We start from the raw sequence: 13,771 nt of genomic DNA, 5'->3' as shown, positions 1-13,771 counted from the left end.
GTCTTAAAAGAGGACGTTGTGTAGCCATGTCTCCCCCACATACCACACAAGGACACCTGCGTAACACCTCCATAAGACTTCATCACTGACCAATAACACCGCACAGCTACAGACAAAGATGTTTCAAAATGGAAAATACCAACCACAAAAGAGTATATTTCCACAGTTTAACCTTTTTTCCAAACAGACATAGAGCACCAGTGCCACAACAAAGCTGGTGCAAACTGTGTGGGCCAAATGCCATGGAAAAAGTGTTTTTCTTTTTGTAGATTTAAGAAAGAAGAAAAGTATTTTTTAGAATGACCCCGTCTCTACAAAGTGTGATGTTTGGTTTGACTGTTAACCCACACTACACAAGAAACTGCAACAAACACAGATAACCTATAAAATAATTAGAAGCCCATGAACAAAATTGAAAATACCATACAAATGTTCTGATATGTCATTAAAAAGTTTGTCAAAGTCATTAAAAATATTTAAGAACTCTATCAAAGAAGCTGAACTCTGTGACTAACTTTTAGAATTGGCATACTTGTTGGGAAGTTGAGGAGTACATTGTATATTTGTATATATTACCACATCATCTGTTTTACCTCTTTTAGTGCATAGAGTTTGAATATATAGGTCTGCAATGTGCAAATAAATTATGAAAAAGGACAAAAGGACAAACAATTTAGACAATTGCGCAATGAGCTTGGTTTAAATACCCACGATGTTGAACTTAAACTACTACACTGTTCTAGATTGAAAGTAGTATGAAAAAAAGACTGACTTACTTATATGACTTTTCCCTTTTAGACCATTTGTCCAAAGATAGCAGTTAGTTCAGATATATCCAGTGGGAGCGTAGAAGCAGGACGTCCCGATCCAAGCCTTTTTCCTTTGAGTCCAACGGTCCGTCAGCTGCTTTCTCCAGAACTCTGTGGGCTGATGTAACACGCCCCTGCACACAGAAAGAAGAGAGAGAGAAAGAGAGGGAGGGAAAAGGGGGAGTCAGAGGGAGAGAAAGAGGTGAAGAGCAAGAGAAGGAGAGAGAGAAACCTGCACATTCTGAGGATTCTTGGACTTGTGCCAAAGAGTTCCACATGCCACACATACGGTTTCAATTAGAGCCGAATACAGCCCTCTCCATCACCAAATCTTTTTCCTCCTCAAAAGAGTCTTTCACTGAGGCAACTGCAGATCTGACTAACACTGTGCTATTATCTTTTCAAAAACCTCGGGATCTGAAGTTAAACTACAAAGTTGGCAAGATGGACTAAGATGGAGTTTAGAGTTACCATTCTGGAAACACTGGATGGAGAGATACACATCTACATACTTACATACATGGTGGGGGGAAGTGACTACATACTTGCAAGTAATTTACAATCAGATATACTCTGAATACATAGCCCACTTACTTTACTGAATAAGTAGATGAAAGTAAATGTTAAGTTAAAAGGTGCACCATCTATAAAACTTTTATTGTGGAGGCTTCGCCAACTACTGGTCTTCATGAAAAGGGTATCCCTTTACCCTTGATGTTCCACAGTATGGCATGAAACTTCTATCATGGAGACAAGCAACTAGTGCCACAATGCTACATTACAGTTCAGATAATGATTTTCAGGGTATTTTTGGCAATAAAACCACCTGTAATTAAATGCAAGATAATGCATTTCAGGCAGAGCCGAGTGTGAAGCGGCTGGGATGAAGATCAGCTCCTCCAAATCTGAGGCCATGGTTCTCGACCGGAAAAAGGTGGCTTGCCCTCTCCGGGTGGGTGGAGAGGCCCTGCCCCAAGTGGAGGAGTTCAAGTATCTCGGGGTCTTGTTCACGAGTGAGGGGAGGATGGAGCGTGAGATTGACAGGCGGATCGGTGCAGCTTCAGCAGTGATGCGGTCGCTGTATCGGACCGTTGTGGTGAAGAGGGAGCTGAGCCGAAAGGCAAAGCTCTCGATTTACCAGGTCAGTCTTCGTTCCTACTCTCACCTATGGTCATGAGCTCTGGGTAATGACCGAAAGGACAAGATCGCGGATACAAGCGGCCGAAATGAGTTTCCTCCGCAGGGTGGCTGGGCGCTCCCTTAGAGATAGGGTGAGGAGCTCAGTCACACGGGAGGAGCTCGGAGTAGAGCCGCTGCTCCTTCACGTTGAGAGGAGCCAGTTGAGGTGGCTCGGGCATCTTTTCCGGATGCCTCCTGGACGCCTCCCTCGGGAGGTGTTCTGGGCATGTCCCACTGGGAGGAGACCCCGGGGAAGACCCAGGACACGCTGGAGGGACTATGTTTCTCGGCTGGCCTGGGAACGCCTTGGGGTCCCCCCAGAAGAGCTGGAGGACGTGTGTGTGGAGAGGGAGGTCTGGGAGTCCCTGCTTAGACTGCTGCCTCCGCGACCCGGCTCCGGATAAGCGGAAGAAAATGGAATGGAATGGAAAGACAAGTGGCAGATTTACTACCAGAAATGTATATAATAGACCCTTAAAGATTATAAATAAAGTACATTGAAGGATTTTTAACAGCAAAAAGTTCCCATAGTTATTATATTTATAGTTTTTACAAGATGCATTGCACCTTTTCAGTTAAAGGTACCATCTGCAAGTTTATACATTTTTCTTCTCCATAGATTAGGGTGACCAGATTTTCAAAATTCAAAACTGAGACACACTCAGGTTTGGATGGCTGATGGTTGAAATAAAACTGTGAAAAGAGTATGTAACATTGTCCATTCTCAACTCATTTGTGGGTCATTCATAATCTGAGGGACTTCTGTCGGTACCATTTTCAATTAAAATTTTTTGCGTTTTAACTTAACAAATCATAATCTATCTCCCTCTTTACTGCTGGTGGGTAATAAATTGGTCAAAAATAGGGACAACTGAGGCATTTCTTATATAAAACTGGGACAAATCAGAGATTTTGGAGAAATCTGCTGGGACAGGTGACACAGGGCTCAAAACTGGGATTGTCCCCGGTAAATAGGGACGTCTGGTCACTCTACCATAGATGGCAGATGTGATACATTTTCTCCCCTTACCTGGTATTTGTTCAGGCTCACCGGTGTTCTTTTTTCTTCTTTTTTCAGGCCAAAGCTGGCACATTATCAGACTGCAGATGAGAGAATACAACAGCGGCAGGCCTGCAAATCTAATTACAGATGGTAGCTTTAAGATGTGCGCTTTTCTTCCTTTGTTCTGGACGAAAACTGTAAATAATGGAGACTGTGCAAAAGGCTAGCAAATGTGGCAGAAGACCTTCAGAGGAAATACTCTGAGAGAATGAACCATTTCATCACTGACCGAAATCCCAGAGCGCCATAAGGAGGCCTTTCCTGTTGTGTTCACCTGGTTCTTCCTGGACACTGCTGTGATGTCCAGGCTGCAGGACACAGAGGAGGGACACTTTGGTTCTTCCTCTCCCCACAGGATCTGCTGACCCTACCTGACCAGTCCTCCCATTAAATTGCACTGAGACCTTTAACTCTTTAACTGAGACACAAATGCCACTGAGAAGCGCAGTGTAAATGTTGCTACAGCAAAACCTGAATTTCCCTCGGGATCAATAAAGTATCTCTCTCTAATACATACTGCATGGAAAGTATTATTCTGGTTGTGTCATGCGTGATGCTGTCGCTAAAAGCAAAAGTTAAAGAAGACACAAAGAGCATTTCCTGATATTTCCTGCCTGGCCGTGCGTCTGCTGCATGCTCTGGCCCATCTTAAACATAAACCATGTGCTGGAAAATCTGATTCAGGACACACCGGGGTTTTAATGTAAAAAGCACAACAGAGACACGAGCCAAAAACAGACATTCTTCTACTGCAGCGCTCCGAAAAGCAGACACAAAAGAGACGGAAATCAAGAAAAATATCACGATCACTCACTGATGAAAGTGGATACAGACTGTTCATCATACATAGTACCGGTTAATGATGTTATAGATTAGGGTACATATGGATATAGAAACATGTAATTGAATAAAAGCATGTTATATAAGATTAATGCCACACTGTGGAACATTCTAGGCACAGCAAAAAAATCTGTCTCCCTGGACGACCTTTCACTTGGTCAAAACACATATTATAACCATCAAAAACAGGTCTGATAAAAAGTACATAATTTACAAAAACAACTGCATTGAGGATCAAATGTTTTATTTTTAAGTTTATATAAATCATTACATTTTAAAGCTGAGTCATGTGTGTCCTTCATTATAACCATTAAAGAAGCCGTTATTATAAATACCCCCCAGAGTACCATGTATCAACTCTACATGCCATAAACCACCCTTCAAATTCACATTTCAGTCTAATGGCTATAAAAGATAAAATCACTAGATGGCGCTGCCCACCTATAAAGCAACTAGCAGTACAAAAATAACTTTGTAGGCAAAATAAATAGATGCACCTGAGGAAGTGCCCCATACAACTGGAAGTATGAACATAAAAAGCTGACAAACTTCGGCGAATTTCATTTTGCTCATTCAGATTTGTTCAAAACACATGCATTCGACAGTGTTATTGCACAATTGAGATCACAGTTTGTCCTAATGCATTTATGCATTTTTAAACTCCATTCTTCACCAGCTCATGTACGCCACTCTCGTCAATCATGAGGGTGGGGTGAAACTCTTTCCCCTTCACCAAATCTTCAAGACCCTTCAAACAGAAAATCAAAGTTTAACTGTCAGAGATGGGACAAAAACAAAAGAAAGAAACTACATTTGGATGTAATTAGTAGATGTAAAAATGCATACTGACTAGATCTGAGTCTAGGTCACAATTTAATTTTTTGTCATACTCGTATACTTCATATCATTTAGAGGTGGCTTTATAATGCCTTAATGGTGATAAAAGCCATTGGTTTCTTCTGATAGTTAATCCTTCACTATGACTGGTGTGGAAGAGGGAGCATGGGGGCAGATCCTGAGTATAGAGCTGTATTTCACAGAAAAGTACAGAATGGTAATGTAATTATGCATATTGGCAGCTATGACAGAGTTATTTTAACTGCAGCATATGATTTTATGGACAGAAAATCCTGCGGGCCAATTATGTGTCTGTGTGTGGTTTTGTGTTCTACAGTTTAACAAAAGAAAATAATCTCATATTTAAAAGAACATAGCAATCAACATACATGACTTTTATACTGCATTCCTTGTATAAAATTTGTAAAATCTAAATCCCCTTTTGTGTCTGTACTTTTAACCTCATCACAATTCAAGTGCCCTTACCTCTCCTCCATAGGACACCAGAGGGGAGACCTCACATTTGATTGGCAGGTCAGTGCCATCCTTCAGGCTGTTTTAAAGAGACAAAACCAGAGTGGGTCAGAAAACATATTTGATATTACTGTTGGATGGAAATGGAGTTAAGAAAAATAGCTGTAAAGCCACAGCCGCTTCTGATTAAAGAGACTCCAACTGTGATTAGTCCCGTTCACTAGAAGAAAAGATGAATGACCAGATTCAGGTCACTCGATTTGTTCATTTCTAGATACAAATGATAGAAAATCACAAATGCTAAGTGTGTCAGCTTCTGAATCTGCATAGTGTAATGAATAAGGGTTTGAATTATTGGCATAGATCTTAAAGCAAGCTAGCAAGCATAGAAGATATACAGACAGGTTTTATTTGAATGAATCAAAATATAGCAGAGAAGTTGACAAAATCCAGCAGTTTTGCAAGTAAAATAGTTTTATGCATTTAAGTGCAATCAACCGCTGAAATGTTTGCAACTTCACTACTATATTATAAAAGTAGATGTCTGCACTACCAGCATGCACCATCATCGTCTGAAAGAGAAGGAGCGTTCAACAGGTCATTATAGCTGTACTCCAGGAGAAGTATTTCATCTAAACCATTTTATTTCCTTCATTATAACTGACTGAAAATAAGAATAAGTGTTTTCTTGTTGAGAGGACATGAAGAATCAGAAGTTGGTTGAGTAGCAGAGAGTAGGCCAGCCCCATCACCATGCACTTAGAACCACTGTAGATAATTACTTTCTGTTGACAGCGATAGGGTCACTGCCTGCTTCGCCGTCTCTGAAAACATTTTATGGGACACAAGCATGAGGGAAGTGAGAGAGGAGGGCTAAAGAAATATATTTTCATATTTATACATATATTTTCCAGTAATTTTGAACTTTTTCCAAAACTTTTGCCATATCTTGTTTTCGTTCACTAATTACTAAACAGTTGAGTTAGAAAAATTATGTTAAATGGCCAGGGATAAGATATTTTAAAACATTTAATGCCCACATCTACTTTATCAGATGTATTTTTGTTATCTTCTATACGCAATGTAATTTTAAATGTTAAATGTTAAAATTATGAACTACCGTAATTTTACTGCTGCCAGAGCCTATGTAATGTCTATGCTCTTCAAGAGATTACACTTTCTTTGTGTTGAGTACTTTTGCACTTGTTATCTCTCTTGGTTCAAAGTCGTATTTCATACCTGTCATGATTTAGAGTCATTATTTCATTATAAATAACGAACCATGAGGGGGTGGCTGATAATGGCAAACATAAAATACATAACACTCTTCTTCATTGATTCATGTGTTGTTACCTGGGGATGGCTGGAACACGTCTGCCGTTCTCGTCGATAAAATGTCCCCCTGCGTTGAGGACCCAGCGGTGGTGCAGGGACATGAGGGCATGCCGAGCTGTGGTGGGTGTGTCTTTACCGTCCTGACTGTCTGCATTCTTCAGGGGGGAGAACTCGTCCTCTCTTAGCACCTCATATACAACAAATGTGCTGAGGAAAGAGAAAGAGTTATGTGAGAAAACATATAAAACAAACAAACATGTATGTAAAAGCCACAGAGATCATCCACAATGCACAACCACAATTTAAATTTTATTGTAAAATTTAGCTGACATCTCTGAGTTTGCCTCCGAATCAGCTGGACTTGGAGAATACCCAGCCCCATAAAAAAGTCAGTATTCATAATAATTACATGGAGCAATTTTGTTTTGTTAATTTACCAATTTAGTATATGAATCCAGATTTTTTTTGGCTTGATCAAACGCACATCTTCTTTACTCAAAAGCAAAGGTTAGTCATTCTGCCACAGTACAACCCAACCTATTAATTCAATTGTGGTGACGGGCTGGTTAGAAACAAATACAGCAGTAAATGTTATGTGCGTCAGGCCTACAGTGCTCTAAATTCCAAACTTTACACTATGACACAATTTCTCTCAGATTTCTCAATTTAAAAAATAATTGAGTATGCCTCAAAAGAAGCTGGCTGTGTCTAGTATTTTCCATTGGTCAGTCATTACAGGAATACTTTCATAAGATGTGAACTTGTATTAGTAATAGCATGACTCAGAGCTGGAGTCACACTGGAGGAACTTAATGGGACCAGCAGCTCATAAGTCCAGAGGGATTTTGGCTCTAGTGGATCAAATACTTGCCAAATGAACACACAGACACAGTCGGTACATCCAAATGAGGCTTAAATGTGTAGTTTCTTTATGGTGGATACACTTACTTGGCAAACTGGAAGATATCAAAGACAAACTTCTCCATTTTGATCCCATTTGGCTTGTCTGGTTTGATCATTTGACCCTTCTCATCCACATATGGGATCTTCTTCTGTGCTACATGGTGCTGCAACTTTGGTTCATACTTCCTGGTTATTAAAAAAAGGAAAACGCAAATCACTTTTATCAGCCCCAATAGTTGCAGTATCACCAGACTTGTGTAGAATTGAAAGACACTACTTATGTACAAGTAAATGTAGTGTGGTAGTGGTAGTTGTATTTAGTAATATTATAATTAACATCTTAGACTTTTACTAAGTACACTTGGTGAATCCTGATTGAATTGAAAATTGCATTTTTGTTATTTACTAAATTTTTTATCTACTGTAATGTGTAATATCTATTTACACTGTGAAAGAAGTAGGAATATAGAAGCATTAAAAAAGTATTAATTGAAGTTATCAATAATAGTAGTAGCAGCAGCTAGTACAGAACTTGAACTATGTGGTTATTTTGACAATTGTACTTCTACTTATTAATAGCTTTTAGTACTTCTGCCACTAGTAAGTTAAGCTCTTACTCAACAATGTCTTTAAGGAAGGAGAAGCTGAAAAAATGGTTGGCCACGTTTCCAGCATGGAACATTAGTCGTCCATCAGAGCTGCGTTTTTCTGCTGTGGCCAAAGTGATCTCGCTGTACTCCACCACCTGATAATGCCCATCCACTTTACACACCACTCCCACTGCCTCTGTGGGGTTGGTCTTCTCCACCACCTGGAAAACAAAATAAGAACTGCACGTTTACTACAAAGCAAAGGAAACTATATAACACAGAAGTTTATGGAATGACTCCAGTATAAAATCATGGTTTCAGAAGAAAGCATCCAATAACAATATATATTTAAATAATAGTTAATAAGAATATAGTTTAACTAAATTCCGAATTTGAGTTTAGAATATTTACCAAAGTAGGTGGCCATCACAGTTTGTACACATATTTGTACATTTCAAACATTATTCTGTCCACCTACATAGATTTCTGGACTTTTTCAGTATATATTCATATGGTAATGAGTTTAACAACTAGATTTAGTAACAAAAAAGTGCTGTAAAAGCCCTCTCCCTGTGTGTTGGCTCCTAATGACAGAGCAGTGCAGTGATGAGAGGAGGAGGGGTGGGGGACATGGATCGGGGGTGGGACAAAAGCCACATGAACCAAAACTTCAGTACAGTTTGTAATTTATGTCAGAGGGTGGGTCTCTGCTCTCATCCAACTCTGCTTCACCACAAAATCTCAAAATGTCAAACAGAAGGGCCCCAAAGCATCTCCAGTTCCACACAGATCTGAGTCTGATCAAATGTGCATCACCATGAAACCTTTGCATGGAACGTGACACAGGCAGTTTTCAACAAACCCGTTTGAGTAATGGACTGAGATAAATAATATGTACCTTGAAGAGATCAGAAAGACCGTGATAAAAGATGAGAAGCTGAAAGGAAGACTTTTTTTAATGGAAGTATTTATTAAATTGTCATGAAATGTTTTATGCTGAGGAAAAGTACTGATTATTTGTACTGATTATTTTTTTGGACAATAATTTAAAAAGTACTGTGAGTGTCATCTTTTAAAAATCCATCCCTATAGAGCTAACTAGAAAACAGCTAATATTAATTATGTATTTTGCATGATGTATGTATTATTTCTTGTTTTTTATTTTATTATTAGTACTCATAGTTCAGTCTTTGATTTTGTAAATTTGTACATACAAATCATGGATCATGTTGATACCTATTTTGTTTTATTTTGTCTTTTACTAGGCCTTACGTTCCATTTTTTTTTTTTTTTTAGTAGTTATCAACCAATTATCTTTGTTTAGACAAGGAAAGTATTTAAAGATAAGGTTATCTAAACATCTAACCCAACAGCCAGGATCAGTTTTACAGCATTCCATTTGCTTAAATCAATGTACCAAGTTAATCAACAAAATAAGGAAAATTTGGTAAACGATGTAATCTACAAGACCAAAAAAGTCAGATTTTAATATTAAAAATTGTGCTAACTGATATTATATTTTACCATGTAGGAATCGCCAGTTCTCCCAACATTATCATAAATTTATTGTCTTAGTGGAGGGAAATTCATATGACCCTATAGCTCCCCCTTGTGTTTTATTTAAATTACTGCACAGAACTGAAGATCTGAAGAAGCAGTTTGGATTAGCGGACAAACTCTAAAGTTTTTTCCAGTTGACAGAATTAAATTTATCTTTTGCTATGGATCATATCTGGACCACTGACGGATTACACAAACATTTAAACAAAGAGGACAAAAACCTTGATAATGATAACTGCCCTGGCAACATTCAAGCCACAATAAACACACACCCAAAGGATAATAATCTCTGGGAATTAGCATTAAGACTTCCTGGAACAGACTTCCCACAGCAGAAACTAAATAATTCATTAACATTGATTTTAGACATAGTATATATAAAATCTATTAAAAAGGCCCATATTATGTTATTTTCTGATGTTATACTGTTGTTTCCTCATCAAGCATGTTTAAACCACAGATTCTGCATATTTAGATTAGTTTTTCTCTCAAAAAGAAAACTCTCTATTCCATCTTGTGATGCCATGTGGTAATACAGGAAGTACTCCACTGTGTTTTTAAACTCAGTAAACTTTCACTAGAATCGTTTGGATAATTTTAGCCCTAGAATTTCCAATCTCTACTGAACAAAAGTTGGAAGGAGCTGTTAACTTGAAAACTACTGCTTCACGACATCACATGGTGAAACAAAGCACTTTGAGCTTTGGAGATATAGACAGGCTAATTATAAAAGAGTACTCAAACATGTGTGAATGAAACAAAACACAATTCTGGGTATGTTTTTGATGAGGTAACAACCTTTCACCATGACTTAAAGCTCACAAGAGTCAATTTTGCGTAATATCAGACCTTTAAAAATAAGATTTTAGGGGAGATCACAAAATTGTGAAATATTGCTTTGTTGTATGGCAGTATCTCATGGATACTCATTGTTGTTCTTGCTATGCATTCTGACTTATTATAAGAAAATATAGGGTTAGAGGGGTTTAGGCAATAGGAAACATTGTGTATGAAAACATTATACACATTCAAATATGTATATTATTGTTGTATTGAAATAAATATCAAGTACATTTTTTTTTCTCAAGAAATATTTGTATTGTGACAATAGTACCACAACAGGCCTTGGCAGTAAAACAGTAATAATATGCAGTTACCTTTGCTCCACAGTCTGCTCCCTTCTGCACACAGAAACCAATAAAAGCGGGGTCTGCCACTTTAACGAGTATATTGTCCACACAGTAGACATGGATGCACTCAATGCCCCTCTGCTGCATGTCCTGAAGAATGCCCTGTCCCCCCAGAGCTCGGTATAGACCTCCATTCCCATCTAAAGAAGAGAAAAGATTACACACAACTACCCATTACAATATATCTACAATTACGGTATGCGAGTTTACCAGGGGCCATGGAGAGTTTGCCTTTGTTTTCAAGGATGATTTTGCCATTATAGTCCATGGCAGGTAACATGCCCTGTTGAAAGAAGACGACATTTTTCTGGTCCAAGCCAAAGTAATTATGACGTGAGAAGAAGTCTCTCGTAGACTCCATTGTCCTGCCGCTGGTCATGATATACCTGACAACAACACATTATTTGTTTTATAATAATGTACATTTTATATACAATACCTATAAAAGAGTTCCTGGTCAAGTCCATTTTTACTTAAATGTAGTTTAATAGATAACAGACAGTAAAAGGAAGTTTTATTACTTCCTTATTGAAAACAGTTCAGTTCTTCAGTCATGCTACTGCCCTGTTACCCTAAGGAGCTTTCAGGAATTTATATTTTTACATCTTGATAAAAACATTCTGAGTTTACAACATAATTGATGCAAAACAGAGAGTAGATGGCCATTTATCACACAATTTGTTCAGTTTGTGCAAAATGTTATTTGTTTAAATATAAATACTTAATTACCATGGTATACTGCACTTTGTCTTGTGCTTTTTCTCAGCCAGCTCCTGCAACTTTAAAATGCGCTCGGCTTGGATCTGAAAGAGTGTTTTGTGGGATGGCAACCCCACATCGTACATGCCTTTGGGGTAAGAGACCCCCAGCCGGGTCCCCTGGCCTCCCGCCAGCAGCAACGCAGCAACTTTGTTCTGAGAGATGCACAGCAAACCTGAACAGACAAACAGTGGTTAGTAATTTGACATTTTAGCTGAAGAATTAGTTTAATTAGTTGAATTAAATAAAAGTGCTAACAGTGACATTAACTGACCTCAGTTGTGCATTGTTTGGATAGGTGCAATATCTTGTCTATTTTGATAATTGTCGAGGTTTCTTCATAAGAACATGTCTGATTAATACTTCTCCAAACTGTTTAATTGTGGATTAATACATTTTATGATGGCATCATAAGCATTTATGACATGTTTTTACAATATCACCTGATAAATCTGTTAAAATGTTTATAACGTCCTTGGTACACAGCTACGTGACTTAATAAAGTGCCATCAAGGTCTGAACCAGTGGACTGGGTGGGCCCATAAACTTTATCCCATCCCAAAGTTACCAACACATCCAGACACAAGCCACACCCGTAAACAACTGAGTACCGAGTGACCTCATAAGTGAGGGTCAATAAGCTATTCTCTTTTACGTCAAGCTCAAACCAAAACCAGATGTTTCCTCTTCTGACACTCAGTCCTGGGACAAAATCCAAATCTGGCTAAATGAGCTAGACCCACACTGAGAAATATTGCGCAAAACAAAGTTAGCAATAGAGCAAAGCATCTGGTTTTGTTAAAAGATACTTTACTGTTGAAAATGTTTGTCTTTGCAAGCTAGTGGCACTTAGGAGTTGCCTGCACACAGCATTGTCTTAAGACACTGTAAGAAATGTTAAAAATCCTTTGAAAAAGTGTTTCAGAGTAACATATAAAGCTGTGCACCTGCCGCCTCCCAATCTCGAAGGCTGTTTCGGTCTCTGGTCACACTGCCCAGAATATCTCGTGGAACAGGCTCCATCCGTGCGTCCATCTTCTCGTCCTTGCTATTGCTGGACATCTTCATGGCACTTCTAAAGAAGCCATTGATCTCTTTAAAATCCATTCCCTGTAGGTCAAGACTTAACTCAGCCTTCTCATCGGGGCTCAGCACATCCCAGAACTGCAGGAGGTGAGACTGGCCTGCCTCAGCCAACCTCTGAGAGACACCACTGCTGTTTGGGTCCATGATCTACTGAACTTTGGGATGTGTCCAACCTGAGACAGAGTACACGATTTAGTGACAACTAAAATAATGAAATACAATACATCTAAACAAGGACTGGCAGAGGAGCAAATTACACCTGCTTTCATTCCACAGCATAAACACACATAAAAAACCTGAATTAAGCTACATTGGGTACATGTTTCCGATTCAGATTTTCTAATCATTCATTGACTGAAGATGTATTTGGACCATTTAATGAATGGTTCAAAGTTATTAAGTTATGATCGTATGGATCTGAGACTGGTTTTAAATGAAACCGATAAAACCGAAAACGTACTACTACGAATACTTAGAATACAGATTAAACTACACACCCAGTAAATAAACCCCAGTCTTACAACTAGACAACAATTGCACATCGGCACCACAGATACGAATAGCATGCCCCCGGTCTGTCTACTACCGGGTGGGTATCAGTGGCACCAACAGAAATCGAGCTAAAACATCGGCCAAAATGCTAACTATTGGCATAATAAATAAATGCGTATGATTATTCTAACTGACCTTTCGGAGCAGTTCGTCAGGGCTTTAAAGAACATATATGCCAGTGATCTGTTGGGCTGGTTACGCCGCCTCTGATCCGCACAACACCTCCCGTACGTCACCTTTGACGTGGCAGTTGTGGCGCTGCGTGAGGCGTTCAGCGGCCTTCGGTAAAATAAAATCCTTATCGTCGTTAAACCACGCGCATAAAGAGCAATGCACCCATAAAGGTGCTTAGGTTTGTTGACATGGTATTTATGTGTATGTTTTATATACATCCTTCATTACAAAATCATAATAATCCATGTCCAAATACAAATTTTATTGAACCCATTGAGCTTTATAAGATGGGGCTTGATCATTGGCGTGATGCAAAGACAGTCTGCCAATTATGTTCCAATTTAATAGCTGTAAAATAGATAAATGTCACAAACATTAGAATTTATTTTTTATATATATATTATAAATTATTGCTGTCGT

At 38.7% G+C, this 13,771-nt stretch overlaps 2 protein-coding genes across 4 annotated transcripts in view; both read right to left on the bottom strand.

Annotated features, from left to right (window-relative positions):
* The window catches only part of ddr2a (discoidin domain receptor tyrosine kinase 2a), a 29,155-nt gene extending 28,275 nt beyond the window's left edge, over positions 1–880 (bottom strand). For both annotated transcript variants that reach the window (XM_055164471.1, XM_055164472.1), the window contains exon 1: positions 777–880. The gene's annotated coding sequence lies outside the window, so the exon portion shown is untranslated. The remainder of the gene's footprint in view (positions 1–776) is intronic.
* A 3,238-nt stretch (positions 881–4,118) lies between these two features.
* Positions 4,119–13,451, bottom strand: uap1 (UDP-N-acetylglucosamine pyrophosphorylase 1). Of its 2 annotated transcripts, XM_055164484.1 has the most exons (11): positions 13,313–13,451; positions 12,487–12,798; positions 11,510–11,714; positions 10,991–11,166; positions 10,748–10,920; positions 8,058–8,251; positions 7,486–7,626; positions 6,556–6,744; positions 5,985–6,026; positions 5,215–5,281; positions 4,119–4,639 (listed from the first exon to the last, which is right to left on the bottom strand). In XM_055164484.1, the coding sequence occupies exons 2-11, from the start codon at positions 12,767–12,769 to the stop codon at positions 4,547–4,549; spliced, it is 1,563 nt and encodes a 520-aa protein (XP_055020459.1). In that variant the 5' UTR covers positions 12,770–12,798; positions 13,313–13,451; the 3' UTR covers positions 4,119–4,546. The 2 variants fall into 2 exon arrangements, with proteins under 2 accessions (XP_055020459.1, XP_055020460.1); XM_055164485.1 differs by lacking the exon at positions 5,985–6,026.
* Positions 13,452–13,771: the final 320 nt, after the last annotated feature.

The sequence above is a fragment of the Boleophthalmus pectinirostris genome, unplaced genomic scaffold (assembly GCF_026225935.1).
Source record: "Boleophthalmus pectinirostris isolate CB_2022bp ecotype Guang Dong unplaced genomic scaffold, ASM2622593v1 HiC_scaffold_7, whole genome shotgun sequence".
NCBI lineage: Eukaryota > Metazoa > Chordata > Actinopteri > Gobiiformes > Gobiidae > Boleophthalmus > Boleophthalmus pectinirostris.
This window is presented reverse-complemented; position numbering and strand designations above follow the sequence as displayed.

Coding starts and splice junctions, on each gene's coding strand:
- uap1 (XM_055164484.1), bottom strand. CDS start 12,769: ATGGACCCAAACAGCAGTGGTGTCTCTCAGAGGTTGGCTGAGGCAGGC. Junction 11,167..11,509: donor ACAAAGTGCAGTATACCATG/GTAATTAAGTAT, acceptor TGTTGTTGTCAG/GTATATCATGACCAGCGGCA. Junction 5,282..5,984: donor CCTATCGCTGTCAACAGAAA/GTAATTATCTAC, acceptor TCTTTAAAACAG/CCTGAAGGATGGCACTGACC.